This window comes from Phymastichus coffea, unplaced genomic scaffold, assembly GCF_024137745.1.
Source record: "Phymastichus coffea isolate CEN01 unplaced genomic scaffold, Cenicafe_Pcof_1.1 PCOF00108, whole genome shotgun sequence".
Taxonomy (NCBI): domain Eukaryota; kingdom Metazoa; phylum Arthropoda; class Insecta; order Hymenoptera; family Eulophidae; genus Phymastichus; species Phymastichus coffea.
The window spans coordinates 714,694-730,478 of record NW_026706919.1 but is presented as its reverse complement, the minus strand read 5'-3'; the positions used below and the strand labels follow the sequence as shown (position 1 = coordinate 730,478).

Sequence of the window (15,785 nt, the reverse complement as noted above, 5' to 3'; positions counted from 1 at the left end):
TTTTAGAACGTCCTTCTAGAACGTCCCCAATTAACTTATATGTATATATATATATATATATATATATATATATATATATATATATATATATATATATATATATATATATATATATATATATATCTGTCTCGCTAACTCAAAGTCAAAAATAACGTTCTGATTGCCCCGCCAAATGTTTTGGCAAGAATATAGTCCACTTTCTAATGCAAATGTCAAAACACTTTGATATATTCGTTGTTGTCGAATTTCGAAAATCCGTGTCAGCCTGGAAATGTCAGTCAGCGTATGATTTCCAGTGATTTATTGGCTCCTCTAGATCTAAGCCACAGTTATAAGAATTCAAACATAGACTTTTCAGATCACTTTCAAATTCGCCAATTTGTTTGTCCAGCTTCACTGTTTGAAAGGTACTACGAGTGAGACGTAATGCAATCTGTGCTTCGTTCGCGAGCTACATCGATGATTGTCGCAGCCACCCCCCCCCCCCCCAATAAAAAAAAACTTCGTAAAAGTGCGTCGATAAAACGTCGCGTATTTCCAACGCACGATTCCAATTCGTTTGGTTTCCTTGGCGATGGTTTCTGCCGTGGATCACCCGTCGAAACTCGTCACAGAGGGGAGGGAGAGTGGTACGCGTATTTGCATAACCGAAACTGCAGATCTCTGCGAGATTACGCCGGGAATGGGTTAAGAGTGGAGACGGGCGCAGTTTATCAAAAGCTCTCGGCGGAATGACGGCACACGGAGCGCCTCGTTATTTATAGATCTTCGAATCACGTGGAAGCTTGCAGCTCGGCACAATGCCTTCAACGCTGCTGTCTCTTCGGCTATTTTTAATAAAGGTATATCCGTTTCATTCCGCTAGGCCTGGCGTTAAAATTAACCGAAAGACTTTTTCGATCTCATTTTTCCCTCCTGCTCCGTTATTTCATTTTCAGTTTTTTCTTTTTTTTATCTCGGTAAATGTAATATTGCTTTGTCGTTCTGTCGCGCGCGGAACTTGTGACGCACCGAGCACTCGGTACAAGGAAAAGCGGATCGCTGATAAACGGTGTTTATATAGGTATGGGGTCGGCCAGCGGGTCGCGACGACGTTACGAGCAGCGGCGGCAAGGTAGGGAACGTCGCTTATCGCCTCGCCGTCATTGCTTTCTCACCGGGAGAGTAGGTGTCAGCACTGGAATTTAAAAATTTTTTTCCCCATCGGAATTAAATGCATTAATGCAGGCTTCGACGCTGCATTTTCACACGCTTGCCGAGTAGTCGACTTTGCGAACGGATCCAAATCTTTCGAGGATGCATAGCGAAGCGAAGCTTATTATTCTTACCGATGCCTGCAAATTGCCGGCGATAGCTCTGCGAAATGGTGAGAGATAGATAGATAGACAGAGAAAGGAGAGAGAGAGAGAGAGAGAGAGAGAGAGAGAGAGAGAGAGAGAGAGAGAGAGAGAGAGAGAGCGCTTAACAAATCAGACGAGCTTCCGCGCGAGAGAGCTGAGAATAGAGCGACCGCCAATAAATTCATTCGCGAAGCAACGACGTGACAAGCGGTAATGGGCGAAAAACGTGCACGCGGCGCTGACAATAATAGAAGAAGGAGATAGGAGTTTGGCCGCGCCACCCCCTCCGCCATCCAGTGATAGAAACGTGTATGTGCCGTCGCACCGCTCTGTAGCCTGGAAAATAAGAATTGAACGTGTTTTCGTTTAAGCAAGCTGGTTTTTTGAGGATAGATGCCAAACGTAGCTTATAAAAAACTCATTTTTTCCATGCTCATGAAAATGACTGGAACATCGTTTACGGGCTGGTTAATTGTAGAAATTTCACGTTTTTCGCTCATAACTTTTATTTGTTTATTTAGACAAGAAAACGTTGAAACTGACTTTTTTCCTTTTTCGCAAGACCTACAAAACGAACCCCAAGCACAAAATAACATTGACTAAATGAAAAGTTATGAACAAATAAAGATATTATTGCGAGAATAATTTCATATGATTTCTTGCCATTATTTAATATCTTATGAATTACGGCATTATAAAACAAATTAACTTAAACATATTTAATTTTTGATTGTAGATTTCACGATGCTATATTGAAATCTACAATTTTTTTCAAAAAATTTCAAAATTGCAACCTGTAGAATTGTTATTTTATTTTAAGCCTTAGTTGCAAAATTGAATATAGGAATTGAAGATGTCGTAATATTTTGGGATATTTGTAAAGATTATTAAAGAGCTTTAATTTAAGAATAAATCGTTCAAATTCGTTGAAAAACGACAGTTACCGACTGTCTAATTTTACGGCCGATTGTTAAACAATTTATGTTGGTAACGGTACAAAATAATACTATAATCACCAACAGGCCAAGTCGTTTTCTAGATATAATTATTTTGCTTCTGGGAAAAATATTGTCAAAAGTCGGTGAGCCACTTGGTTTTTCGGTGAGTCGCGGCGCGACTAAAAGTCGAGGGAAGCAATCTTGGGAGGCAGCGCGTTTGAAAAACCTTGTTTTCGCTCTTCAAAATCGATGTCGCAACTAGGATGAATCTTTTCTCGGGAACAAATTAAAATAAATTAATCATTCGTTTTTTAATTTGATACCACATAGCGAGAGAAAGAAATTTTAATTGCTTAAAATTACAGAGTCACGAAGAAAGTTTTCGAAGTAACGAAAAATTAAAAGTGAAATTTTTCATTCGAGGAAAAATTGGGAAGTATTTATCTAAAGGAGAAATGATATTTCTTGAATTCTATAAATATTATAATTATCTTTTAAATGCCAAATGAAACTCTGTAAACATCATTTGTAATGTAACACAGCATTATCACATAATATAAATATAATATAATGGTAGGTTTTTAACAATTAATTTACACAACAAACGCACATTCCCATATACATTAATAGTTCCATGCGCTTGATTCTCCTAGAATTTTAGCTCTTTTAACGGGAGGACTATCGATGCTATCATAAAAATGTATCCTACGCCGGATAAAATTCCACATCGTTTCGATTATTTTTAATATCTTGAAAATATATCGTCGATGCTTCGTCGCTTTTCTGAATTGATCCGAACCAGTGTCACTTACTCTTCCATATTACAAAGCAATTTCTAGCATTAAAACTCGCGCTAAAGGCATATATGATATTATTATGTCTTTGACTAAAATTTGAATTACAAATTTACACTGGCGTGACTCCTAGTATTTATATTTTAAAGTAGGCAGATTAAGCAATTCTTCCATATTTTCATAATCTTTGTAAACATCACTCAGGCAAACTGTGATAAAAGATGAAGCTCTGGATCATCCAGATTAATAATCACTATACGTACGAGAAAGAAGCGCATTAACGCAACGTTTAGCATCTCTGTCCTGAAAAAATCAGCTTGTTTCCCGCGTCTATCTGCCATTGCAGCAGATACCCACGCAAAGTGAATGTAATGCGTCATCTCCATTCAGTCATCACGTAACAATTGGCTTGTCGTCGTCCTTTTCTTCCTCTCTCTCTCTCACTCACTCTCGCTGTGGACGTTTCGCACGCCGACAACTTTCTACTAGACGTCAAATTTGAAGCTTGATTCGAGCGTCATCACAGTAAAATAGCGAACGAACAAATGAGATCCTACTGGAATTGAGTGTCTCATAGAATTGTTGTAGACAAACGGTTCGGGAAATCGGAAAAATGCAGACGGAAAGTATCCGTCAAAGCGATGAATATCGACAGGTGAAGCAAGAAAGAAACGTTAGTTTGCCAGAAAGAAGCGTTATAAGGTCTAGAGAGATAAGAAAGGTCAACGGACAAAGCGAGATGAATAATCTGCGCGCTCAGGCAGGTCTCGGAGGTAGCGCAAGCGAACGCAGCGGGAAAGCGATCGATTGTCTTGGAGCGGGAAAGGCGAAGAAGCGGAGGCAGAAGAAGCAGCAGCGAGGAGGCCGTTATTTGTGTACAATTGCGCCCGTAAAAGGCAGTCACGAGTTCATACTGGATAGATAACGCGGCTGAGCACGGAACGGCCGAGTTGGTGTCGCTATAAAAGAGGCACGCGGACCCTGGCAGCGATATAGACGTTCCACGCCGTGATTCCGCGCCGCTTATACGTACCCGCCACGAGCTTGCAAGCATGATCCGAGCAGAGGTGAGTTTACGGCTTTGGCGCTTCATTTTCAATTGTCTCACCTGTTGTACGCGCGCCCCTGTCGTCTCGTAGTCGGCAAGGTTGGCACATGGCTAAGCGCGCATCCGTCAAGTAATAATCGTCCGGGCCGAGCGTCCAAGTAGCTTTATCGTTCGAGATCCGCCGGAACGATAGCGGCGGCAGCGGCGGCAGCGGCGGCAGCGGCGGCAGCGCGCGGGACCTCTGCCAATTTGGCGCTCGCTGTCGCGAACCCTGAGAAATTTCAAGCAAAGCTCGATTTGGCGCCTTCGGCAGGTGTACGGGCTGCTGCTGTGCGCGCAGCTGATGCTGTGGACGTGCGCGCCATCCGCCGCCGAGCCGCTGCCGGCGCCGAACAACGAGGCGTCCGGAGCGAAGAAGCCGATTACACTGGACGACGTGCTGATGAACGCCCTCGGAAGCGACTCGTTCAACGGCAGTTGGATGTCCGACACGGAGATCTTCTACAGGGTCGACCAGTTCCTGGTCAAGTTGGACGTGACCACGCAGAAGACCCAACAAATCGCGAAGAACGCTCTGTTCGTGAGTATAATAGAACGCGCGAATGGACGCCGCTCCGGGACGCGTCACCTTGAAATTGCCCACGGCAGTGGGGCTGTAGCGCTCGCGCGACTCGACTGTTGCAGGAGGAGCTCGGCCTGGAGTTCTTCACCTCGCCCGACAACAACTACGTGCTCGTACGCAACGTCACGCAGAACGTGAGTGACGCCCACGATTATTTTACACAATTATTCAATGACTTATTCAATGACCGCCGCTCAACGCTCCCGCATATTTTGATTTCAGGTCTACAGGCACTCGGCTTTGAGTATATACAGCATTTACAGCATCGAGTCCAAGTAAGCAGAGACGCTCGGCCGACCGATCGGCACTCGGGCTCGGGCGAGCCGACCGGTAAAATGATTCCGCTTGTTCGCAGGACAGTGACTGCCTTGGCCGACGGTCAGCTATTGTCCACGGCGTTCTGGGCGCCGCAGGGCAGCGCCTTGGCGTACGTCTTGAACAACGACGTCTATTACCACCAGGTGAGCGGCAAAGAGCAGGAGACGCGCCGACTGACGTTCGACGGCAAGCCGCAGGTCGTTTACAACGGAATGCCCGACTGGGTGTACGAAGGTACGAGCCCGGTCGCTCGATTTCCCTCCTATTTTCGTTCTCGGCTCTAAGTGCTTAAAACTCGACTTTTGCCCGTGCTTGGCGCAGAGGAAGTTTACGGCACCGACCGAGCGATGTGGTTCTCGACGAATGGCGAGCACCTAGCCTTCGCCACGTTCAATGACAGCCAAGTTCCCGAACTGGTGATTACGAGGTACGGCGAGCCCGGCAGCTTGAAAGATCAATACCCCAAGGAGAAGAGGTTCAAATATCCGAAGGTGAGCGCCCAGCCCACTCGCCGGCGAAACTTTCGCAAGCTCGAATCCATTTCCTTTTTCAGTTTGCCCGAGTTTAAAAATTAGCTTAGCCCCCGTTGATGTATTAGAGAGCCGCGTCGACGGCAATTTCAGCGGCCCATAAAACTCTCGCGTCCGGTCTGCTTCGCTTTCTTCTTCCCTCTTCGTTCTCTTTTGACGCAGTGCTGTCGATCCGAGCCAGCTCGTAAATGCACCCGACTACTCAGCCCTCTGTTTATTTATTGCCATTGCTAGCGCTTTTCACTCTCGTTTAGCCAGCGCATTGATCAGTCGCCGCTGTTGCCCGGCGATTTCGCTCAAATTGCAATGAGCAAAGAAGCTAAAAAAAAAAATTGACGAACGATTTTCTCGCAATAATAATCGAATGGCGCGTGTTGCGCGTGTTGCGCGTGTTGCGCGTGTTGCGCGTGTTTCAGGCAGGGAGGACGAACCCGCAAGTCACGCTCAACGTGATAGATTTAACGGATCATGGCTCGAAGCTGATCTCTTTAAAACCTCCCGTCGACATTGTTGGCTCGTGAGTTTGTCTACTTTTATTACTGCGACACGCTCGCAACTTTACAAGTAACGTGTCGACGCGATTGACCGACTGGACAGGGAGTGCATCCTGTTCGCGGTCACATGGTTCGACGCCAAGACCGTGGCGGCCACCTGGACGAACAGAGTGCAGAACTTGTCGCAGCTCGTCAGTTATTCGCTGACCGGTCAACTGCAGCCTCTCTTGGTTCAAAAATCCCAGGGCGGCTGGTTGCTCAACACAGCCCAGGCGCCCATTCACCACGACAGCTACGTGTTTCTTCACAAGCTGCAGTCCGTCAGTCGGTGCACCTTCTATCTAGTCTGCGACTGCAAGTCCTCCCGAAGCGTCCGATGCAAATTCATCCTTTCCTCCTTTTCACCCGCAGCGAACGCCAGCCTGGGCTTGTTCAACCACGCGACCCGCTTCAGGCTTCTCAACGGCGTCCTCGACCACGAGACCGACCTGACGCCCGGCGAGTTTTGGGTGCACGACATCCATGGCGTCAACGAGGCGAAGCGAGCGCTCTACGTGACGGCCAGTCCCCCGGGCGAGCCTTCTCAGAAGCACTTGTACGAGATCGGTCTGGCGAAGGAGTCGCCGGAGCAGCCCAAGTGTATTACCTGCCAGTTCAAGTCACCCGAAGGTATCGATTATATTATTTGTTATTTTCGATTTATTTCTCCCTGGTTGCCTCCCTGCCGGCGCGGCCTGATCGACCGACGACGAATGCTCGCAGGGAACGCGTGCAGGTACGCCAACTCGATAAGCTTCTCGACGAACCTGTCGCACTATGTGCTGACGTGCGCCGGCCCGGACCCCGCCACGATTCGGGTGTACGACCTCGACGGCAGCCACGAGTTGTACACGTGGTCGAGGAACGATCGACTCAGGGAGGTGTTGGCCACGCGGATAATGCCCAAGCAAATGGACCTGTACATCGAGTCGCACGGGTTCGACGCCAAAGTCAGGATGCTCGTGCCCCCGGACCTCGACAAGTCCAAGAAATACCCTATGCTCATCAACGTGTAAGCGCAACTCCGATTGCGACAGATGGCTTTCGATTCGACATTGGCGAGTTGACCGCAGCTGACCGCGCCGGTTACAGGTACGCCGGTCCCAGCTCTCAGGCGATCATCGACAACTTCGCCCTCGGCTTGGACGCCTACCTGTCGACCAGCAGGAACGTGATATACGCCTGGATAGACGGACGCGGCAGCTCCACCCGGGGCACCAGCATGATGTACGCGGTTTACCGGCAGCTGGGGAGCGCCGAGATGGAAGATCAACTCGAGGTTGCCAAGTGCGTCGATGGATCGATAGCAGCTCTTGTCCCTGGTGCACTGGCTGCGCCGATATTTTCGCTGTTGGATTGATCGTTAAATCTGGCGGTCGCTATTGGCTCTTTGCAGGAAATTGCAGCACAAATTCCCGTGGATCGACAGCAACAAGACCGCTCTTTGGGGCTGGAGTTACGGCGGATATTCCACGGTTAGCGTACTCACTAAGGACGACGACAACGTATTCAGTTGTGGACTGGCCGTGGCGCCAGTCACTAATTGGATTTATTACGGTAAATTGAACCCACGCTTATCATCCGAATATCTCACTTGTTAAAAAAAAACTTGACGTCGAAATCTCGTTCGAATTCGGAACAAAATATGCAATTCGCTATTTGGAACAATAATTTGAGAATAATTTTGATTGCCGAGGCGGTCGGTTAGCTTTTCGGTTAGACTTTTTTTTCAACGAAAGATAAGAAAAGCTCGAGGTTTTTAATATACGACGTTTCGCAATATACCGTCTGTTGACAGACTCGATCTACACCGAGAGGTACATGGCTCTGCCGACAGCCGACGACAATTTAAAGGGCTACGAATCGAGTAGCGTGGTCGTTGCGGATCGCGTGAAAAAGTTGAAAGGCAAGAAATTCCTGCTGATCCATGGCACGGGTGACGACAACGTGCACTACCAACAGTCGATGGCTCTGACCAAAGCCCTTGCCGAAACCGACATATTGTACAATCAAGACTTTTATGCCGATGAGGTGCATTCCCTAAGCCACGTCGGCCTACACCTTGTTCACACGATAGACAAATTCTGGTCCGAATGCTTGGGCTACCACGTGGATGAGGAGCGCAGGAGGAGAAGAAGAAGTGTCTGAGAACTTGCATAAATTGTTACCTTCAAGCATGGAGAGACGAGATAGCAAATAAGTGTGCATTTAAAAGAAATTATACTTGTAAATTTACGTGCGATCTAGATTATTCATGTATATTATGTCCGTGAAAATTTGACGAATCGATCCATGCAAATAAATCAGTCTCGATTTTACTTGGCTTCGCTGTTATTCCTCAGCTTACCACTGAATTCTTTTGATTTACAAGAGCACAAGTTCAAAACAAACTTAAGCTTTCATTTTTAAGATCTGGATTTTTTCGAAATTGGAAGACCAATTTCTGAGAAGTAATCAAATAAGTAGGCAATCAACGTTATATTTTAAAAGGTTAAATCTTAAATCTATATATATGTAAAAGTAATTCGTAGGTATGGAGAGCCGAACAATCAATTATTTATCGATGAATTTTCAGTTGGCTTTGTATTTGCCGACAAACTGACAGATAATACGTGCACTTCTTATTGATAGACGTGGCACCAACTCCAAAGGTATAAAACGACGATGTACGTTGGTTGCCGTCAGCTGGGAGACGCCGAGGTGCAAAACCAAATTACCGCTGAGAGGTCGGTGTTTAAACAACCGTACGGTTGGGAAGAATAAAGCTTGTCGATCTTTTCTTTTATGGTATTTCAGATGATTCCAGAAAGGTACGTGAGATATGTTCGTGGATCGATAGCAATTTGAGGAAAAAGCTGCGGCGGCTAGTCTACAGCAATAATTCGTCCAGAAAACGATAACAATGTCTTCAAATGTAGAATTGCAGTGAGCTCTTGTTGATTATGTTACGGTTACTCCGGTTTTCTTGAACGATCAGTCTCTTACGCTTATTGTATTTACATTTATATGAGAAGCGATATACGTGTAGAACGTTGTATGGATCTATAGGGGCAATATAAGACGATAACTCGAAAGGATAGAAAGCCAAAGAGCCTCGAGCGATAAACGATGCGCGAAAATTTCTAAACGTAATGTTTGTGCTTGTGCACGCCACCGGCGATCATGACGTTCATTTGCGCCAATCGATGGTTACGCGTCAATGCTCCTGTCTATTTCAACAGTTTTTCTATCCGTTGGCTGAGCATCATTTCAGTAACAATGTTTACAAACATCTCTGTCGTACTTTCGACAAGTTCTTCTTTTAGTAGTTCTTCTTTTAGAGGGATAATCAATATTCAAGCCACAATATCCACCCGTTCACTGGATAATGTTCCGATTCATATATATATATATATATATATATATATATATATATATATATGTATGTAATGTGAACTATTTTCTGCGTAAAATAAACTAAATCTGATCTCTGTCCCAGTATTCCGTAAGCGAATACATCGAGATAGCGTACATAGCGTGTTTAATCATACATATCTAATTACCGAATTATTTACTGGTCAAAAGTGATTTTCTAATTTATATTTACTGTGTTCTCACGTCAAATTTTTATCGATGAACTTTGAGGACTATAAATTGTCTCAAGTGAATAGAAAAATGAAGAAAAAATAGCCGGATAAGTCGATTGAATGCTAATTACCTCGACGGGTCTGTACGTGGCCATGGCAATAATTTTCGTGAGAAACATCGAGCGGCGTTCGGTCAGTTGTGCTCGTTGACTCGCTATGCGACATTCAAATCACACATCACTCCCAATCGCAAGATTTCGTTGCGCCTGAATCATACATAACCGGCGCACATTGCAGCATTTCCCGCGCTGCCCGCCAGAGGTCATCGAGGATGGGCTTTGATCGAGAGAGGGGCCCGGTCCGGTCCCGCGAACGTTCACTTCACGAGTTCACATACACGTAGATCAATCGCGGTTCTCGTTCTTTTCTCTGGTCATAGTTTGGTCGTCAGCTGTCACCTGATCTGCATTATACTGTGCGAGTTTATGTGCCAAGTTCGTACGAGATTGTTTACTATACGCCCGTTGCAGAAGAGATACCGTGAGTGCGCAAGGCTAAGTGCCACATCAAGCTTATATTGATATTGTTTGATAGAGAAGATCAATGAAAGATTGATTTTTCTCACGAGAAGGACAAATAGGACTGCTTCTACTGGTCTTTTTTCGATATTACGGTATACGTGGCAAAGGAAAGCCCGTAGTTGCGCTCATACTCGCGCAATCACTTTCAAATAAAAATTAAATTAAGAGCCGTAGATTTATCGAAGAATGAAATAAGATCGAAAATTATTATCGCGAACCGATAAAATAAAAATAACTCGCACCAAACTGCGACAAGCAGCTTGGATTTTCGTTCTCCCCCTATACTTTAATATTCATGCTGTCAAGTTACGGTACGTGACCGGAACGCATACTGCTTTCAACGAAGCTGGCGGTAATTATAAAGTACTTACCTGATGAACTCGACGTTTGACGAGCTTTGCAAAATGCGAGTTGGCTGGTACTTTTTCGTGACAAGATTGTAGTCGATATAGATAAAAAAAATTCAATCGTCGAAAGAAAATCGAATTCATCGAAAATACGGCGTTATCACAGCTACGCTATGTAGCGAACGCTACACGGGGAGAAGAATGAAAGCGATGAGTCTAAAGTATAGCGGTACAATGCAAAAGTGTGACGCGTCGATGCCAGTCGACTTGTTTTCAATTGAATTGCCAGAAATTGTTGGGGTTTTCGCAACTTGTTTCAGCAACCAACGATGGCCACCGAGTCGCGCGTTACTGCCGAGCGGCCCGTCAGCGAGGAGAGAAAGCCCCTGTCCCTCGACGACGTCATATCGTACGCCCGTAAGATCACCTCTTTCAAAGGCGTCTGGATATCGGACACGGAAATATTCCACCAGGACGCCGAATCCGCGTTCGTATTCGACGCGACCACGAGGAGGAGCACGCTGATTGCCAAGGAACCGATTTTCGTGAGTCGAACAAGTCGAAAAAGTTGGAAATGGCAACCGATTGGGCGAGGCGCACGCGACCACACTTTCGCTCATTGTCCTCTCTTGATTTTGCAGAAAGACTGCGAGCTCTTCCTCAGCGCCGATCGAAATTACCTCCTCGTCAAGGGTCCCGAGACGAAGGCAAGTTTGCTCTCCTCCGGACCAAGTCAAACGAAACGACCGAGACGCACATTTGAATAAATCCAGATTCCAGATTATTTCCAAGTGATGGAGTCTCGAGTACTCTTTGAACGAACTGCTCGTGCTGCGAGATGTAATTATTTCGTCAAGTCGGGCACACGAGCCGGCGTCGAGTCCTTTCGTTTCGCTTTTCCGAGGCCCCGTCGAAAATTCCACTGACAGTCGCGCTCCGTGCAGATTCACTCCTACCTGCCCGTCAGCAAGTACAGCGTCTACCACGCGAAGAGCAAGTAAGTTGCGCGCAGCGCGATCTCAGCTTCACCGACGACGACGATTAATCGGCGTTATTGTCGCGCCACGCAGGAGGGTTGCGGACTTGGCCGACGGTCAGCTCCTGGCCGAAGCGGCCTGGGCCCCCCAAGGCAGTGCTCTGGCGTTCGTGCTCGACAACGACGTCTACTATCAGCGGCTCGACGGCGGCTCCAGCGCGACGCGACGGCTCACGAGCAACGGCAAAGCCGAAGAAACGTTCAACGGTATCAGCGACTGGATGTACGGTGGTGAGCAATCTCGGCACAGGGCGTCAGTCGTCCGCCTCCCCCCCCGGCTATAATCAGTCGCGCCTCGCTTTCCAGAGGAGGTCTTCCAGGATCGCAGCAGGGTGCTCTGGTTTTCGCCGAGCGCCGACCACCTCGTCTTCCCGACTTTCGACGACAGCAGCGTCGACGACGTGATTATCTCGCGATACAACAGCCCAGGAAACCTGGCCGACCAGTATCCCGAGATAGTCAGATACAAGTACGCGAAGGTAATGCGCGAGGGCGCCGCGGATCGGCGGGATGATGTTCCGGTCGAGCTCGTCGACGAAAGGCGAGAGGAGAGAGAGAGAGAGAGAGAGAGAGAGAGAGAGAGAGAGAGAAAGCTGGGTCATTAGAACGGGAGCACGGCCAACAGAAATCCATAGAGATTTGACGGCAATTTGGCAGCCAGCTCGCATTCGCGAGTTCGCAGGATAAGCTTCGCGGCTCTGTCCAGACAAGTTTAACGGGCCATAAAAGTCTTGGCGAGCGCGAGCGCAAGCCCTTTTTTCGAGAGAGAGAGAGAGAGAGAGAGAGAGAGAGAGAGAGAGAGAGAGAGAGAGAGAGAGAGAGAGAGACGCTGAGTTTTTAGAGCCGTGGCCGCGTGCGTACAGCCCCCCACCGATGTATTTTAACGGCGAAGCGCGCTGCTCTCGTTTCGCATTTTTCGAGCGGCGCAAAACTATTCGGAGCGGGCTATAAAATTTGGCCGCGACGACGGGCGATAAACGTAAATGGCTTCTCTTTTTCGGCGATTCGCGATGAAATCCGGTTGGGATATGTTCTCACGTAGCTCCGATACGGCCTTTAGTCTGGAACGCCCATACCGAGAGTCACGCTGAATCTCGTGGATCTGAGGAAGGACGAGTCCACGCTGATTGAGCTGAAAGCTCCGAGCACGATAGGATCGTAAGTACGAATGGGGATTCATGTCGAAACATTCGTTCGATTGATGGGCAAACGTTAACTTTGCAGAGAGCCAATTCTCTGGCCTGTCGACTGGTTCGACGATAAGACGATCGTGGCAACCTGGACAAACAGAGTACAAAATCGATCGCAAATTGTCACTTACACGCTGGACGGCCAATCTAAGTTGCTGTTGGGCCAGGAGTCACCGGAGGGCTGGTTACTTTGGGATCTCGTCTATTACACCCCAAAGTTGTGCAACGACTGTCTTGTTCTCGTGGAGCTGCAGCCGTCAGGTAGGCAAGCAATCGGCCGTAAAGCCAACGTTTGACGCTTTCGAAGTGCAACGAAACACTGTGGTCGAGGCAGGCGACGAGAGTCTCGGCTCGTTCAAGCACGTGGTGCGTTACCGAATGTCGAACGGCCGACTGGAGGACAGGACCGATCTGACGCCCGGTGCCACGTGGGTCTGCAGGATCGTGGACGTCGACGGGGCCAAGGGCGTCGTCTACTACGTCGCCAGTCCCGCCGGGCAGCCTTCGCAGAAGCAATTGTATCGGGTGAGCTTTCGCGAGACGAGCGACCAGCCCGAGTGCCTCACCGCCGAGCTGCGGACACCGGAAGGTATGCGCGCCGCGCCAATCGAGTTGCGAGCTCGCTAATCGACGAGTGCGCGCCGCGCGCGCGGGGTATTCGACAGGGAACGCGTGCAAGTACGTGAGCGGCGTGGCCTTCTCCAAGGGTCTGGCGTACTACGCGCTCACGTGCCACGGCCCGGATCCAGCCTTCGTCGGCATCCACGACTCCGAGTCGGGCGCGCAGCTCCACGAGTGGTTCGCCAACGCGGAGCTGCGCCGGACGCTCGTTGGTCGAGCGCTGCCCAAAGCCATGGACGTGGACGTGCCGGTGCCCGGGGGCAGCGCCAAGGTCCGCCTGCTGCTGCCCAGCAGTTTCGAGCCCGGCAACAAGTACCCAATGGTCGTGAAAGTGTCAGTTGGCGCTCGAGTCTGATCAGCGAGCGACGAAGCGCAGCGCGACCGAGACGATGCTTGGCTTGTTTGCAGGTACGGCGGCCCGGAGAGCCAGGCCGTCAGCGACGCGTTTGCAATTAGCTTCGAGCACTACATGGCCTCGAAGCGCCAAGTAATATGTGCGTTCGTCGACGGGCGCGGCACCAGCGGCAAGGGCACCGCGATGTTGTACGCGGTTTATCGCCGCCTGGGGAGTGCCGAGATGGACGACCAGATAAGCGTTACCCGGTTGGTTACCCGGTCGATCGACAGGCTGCCGGCCGGCCGCCGATCGACCCGCCCAAGCTCAATGCCGGCCGAGCCTTTTCAGGAAGCTGCAGCAGACGTACCCCTGGATCGACAGCGAGAGGACGGGGATATGGGGCCGGAGCTACGGGGGCTACGCCACGGCGGCGATTCTCGCCAGGGACCGCGAGGGCGTTTTCAAGTGCGGCATCTCGGTCTGCCCGGTCACCTCCTGGCTCTATTACGGTAAGCCCGACGGTCGACGCCGCGCTCGCGGAGACCAGCGTTAACGCCTCGGACGCCTGTGTGCTCGAAGACGCGATCTACACGGAGCGCTACATGGGCCTGCCGAGCGCCGGCGACAACCTGAGCGGCTACGAGGCGAGCCAACTTACGAAGGACGCGAGCAGCCTGGCGGGCAAGAGGCTGCTGCTGGTGCACGGCAGCGGCGACGACAACGTCCACCTGCAGAATTCGATGGCGCTGAGCAAGGCCCTCGTCGAGGCGGACGTTCTCTTCGAGCAGTTCTACTACACGGACGAGTATCATCCGCTGAAGGGGGTGTACAAACACCTGTACGCCACCTTCGACAAGTACTTCTCCGAGTGGCTGGGTTACGAGCTGCGACAATAAAAAGAATAATGACTCGCGATCTACGTGCTGTACTAATTTGCTTGCTCCTCCCCCGAGCCCAAAGACCCGCGAGCCCGATAAAGCTCGTCGATTGAGAAGCCCATTACTCAGCGTCATCGAGCGCATTTATCAAGCGGCCCGGAGGTCAGCTCCGCCGCGCGGCGCCGCCATCGCGAGTGATCCACTCGGCGAGCCTCGCGCCCGAGAACGAATCGCCGTCGCGTGCGCGCCGACAGGCCCCCGCCGCGATCGTTTGCCGGTCGCGAGGTTCTTGGTTGCGCCGATGCTCCTTTCAGGCCGTGCCCCAGTCCGAAAAGATAGAAGAGCGGCACGAGTGCTACGAGCAGCATTCGATTGGCACTCTGGGCTATGAGGAGAGAGGTCGCGTTTTCTCCTCGAAGCGGGGCGAAGCGGGGCGAAGCGGGGCGAAGCGGGGCGAAGCGGGGCGAAGCGGGGCAGGCGTAAGGGCGCGCAAGGTCGCCGCGACGAGGCACGCAATCGCGAGAGAAGGTCAACGGCTGTTATCATCGCGCGCAGGAATAGTTCAGGGTCGACGAGCGGCAACGTAGCGCGGCCGCGTCGACTGATGCGCCGGAATCACGCGAGCCACTCCTTATCGCGCCACCTTCGCGCCCTGCGGCGCGTTATTGCGGCTATTTTCGTTGGGATTTATTAGGTGTTTGCCGATCCCGATGGCCGTAAAGGCGAAATGAGCGTCGGTTCTCGCAGTCGTCGCGCGTAGAGACCGGACCTTGCCGTGTCGGCGCTTGGTGCTAGAATTTCTGATTCATTGCTGCCGTCTCGTGAAAAGTGGTTACGTGCCGCAACGTCCACTACACGCGCGTGCACTAAGCGACGCGGTATCGATTTTCGAATACTCCATTTGTATGCGTGCACGACCGTCGGCTTCGTATCGTTTTATTGTCCAAAGCCCATACGTAAACTCTGTTAAAGCGCCGTAAGAGCATTATCCACTCGTCGCGGCTACGACACTGCAGTTCCGTGAATCAAGTATATGTATCGGCAATTGAAAAGACATTACCGTAGACAGACCGAACGAGACGCTACTTAGATTTTCACTTTGGAGC

General features: G+C 49.7%; 2 protein-coding genes across 3 annotated transcripts; both read left to right on the top strand.

The window, feature by feature from the left end:
• Window positions 1-785: 785 nt before the first annotated feature.
• On the top strand, window positions 786-8,441 carry LOC131670336 (venom dipeptidyl peptidase 4-like). Of its 2 annotated transcripts, none has more exons than XM_058945850.1 (13): window positions 786-842; window positions 4,434-4,700; window positions 4,805-4,876; window positions 4,965-5,017; window positions 5,098-5,294; window positions 5,382-5,551; window positions 6,007-6,107; window positions 6,188-6,408; window positions 6,496-6,753; window positions 6,847-7,135; window positions 7,216-7,410; window positions 7,520-7,680; window positions 7,922-8,441. In XM_058945850.1, exons 1-13 carry the CDS (start codon window positions 801-803, stop codon window positions 8,269-8,271), a joined length of 2,376 nt encoding a protein of 791 aa, XP_058801833.1. In that variant the 5' UTR covers window positions 786-800; the 3' UTR covers window positions 8,272-8,441. The 2 variants fall into 2 exon arrangements, with proteins under 2 accessions (XP_058801833.1, XP_058801834.1); XM_058945851.1 differs by lacking the exon at window positions 786-842 and adding an exon at window positions 3,985-4,139.
• A 1,651-nt stretch (window positions 8,442-10,092) lies between these two features.
• On the top strand, window positions 10,093-14,710 carry LOC131670337 (venom dipeptidyl peptidase 4-like). Its single transcript, XM_058945852.1, has 13 exons — window positions 10,093-10,229; window positions 10,938-11,162; window positions 11,259-11,324; window positions 11,562-11,614; window positions 11,688-11,884; window positions 11,960-12,132; window positions 12,714-12,811; window positions 12,878-13,104; window positions 13,178-13,432; window positions 13,509-13,797; window positions 13,873-14,067; window positions 14,150-14,310; window positions 14,381-14,710. The coding sequence occupies exons 2-13, from the start codon at window positions 10,947-10,949 to the stop codon at window positions 14,695-14,697; spliced, it is 2,247 nt and encodes a 748-aa protein (XP_058801835.1). The 5' UTR covers window positions 10,093-10,229; window positions 10,938-10,946; the 3' UTR covers window positions 14,698-14,710.
• The last annotated feature ends 1,075 nt before the right edge of the window (window positions 14,711-15,785 follow it).

Coding starts and splice junctions, on each gene's coding strand:
- LOC131670336 (XM_058945850.1), top strand. CDS start 801: ATGCCTTCAACGCTGCTGTCTCTTCGGCTATTTTTAATAAAG. Junction 4,877..4,964: donor TACGCAACGTCACGCAGAAC/GTGAGTGACGCC, acceptor TTTTGATTTCAG/GTCTACAGGCACTCGGCTTT. Junction 5,295..5,381: donor GCCCGACTGGGTGTACGAAG/GTACGAGCCCGG, acceptor TGCTTGGCGCAG/AGGAAGTTTACGGCACCGAC.
- LOC131670337 (XM_058945852.1), top strand. CDS start 10,947: ATGGCCACCGAGTCGCGCGTTACTGCCGAGCGGCCCGTCAGCGAGGAG. Junction 11,163..11,258: donor TTGCCAAGGAACCGATTTTC/GTGAGTCGAACA, acceptor TTGATTTTGCAG/AAAGACTGCGAGCTCTTCCT. Junction 13,105..13,177: donor CGTGGAGCTGCAGCCGTCAG/GTAGGCAAGCAA, acceptor TGGTCGAGGCAG/GCGACGAGAGTCTCGGCTCG.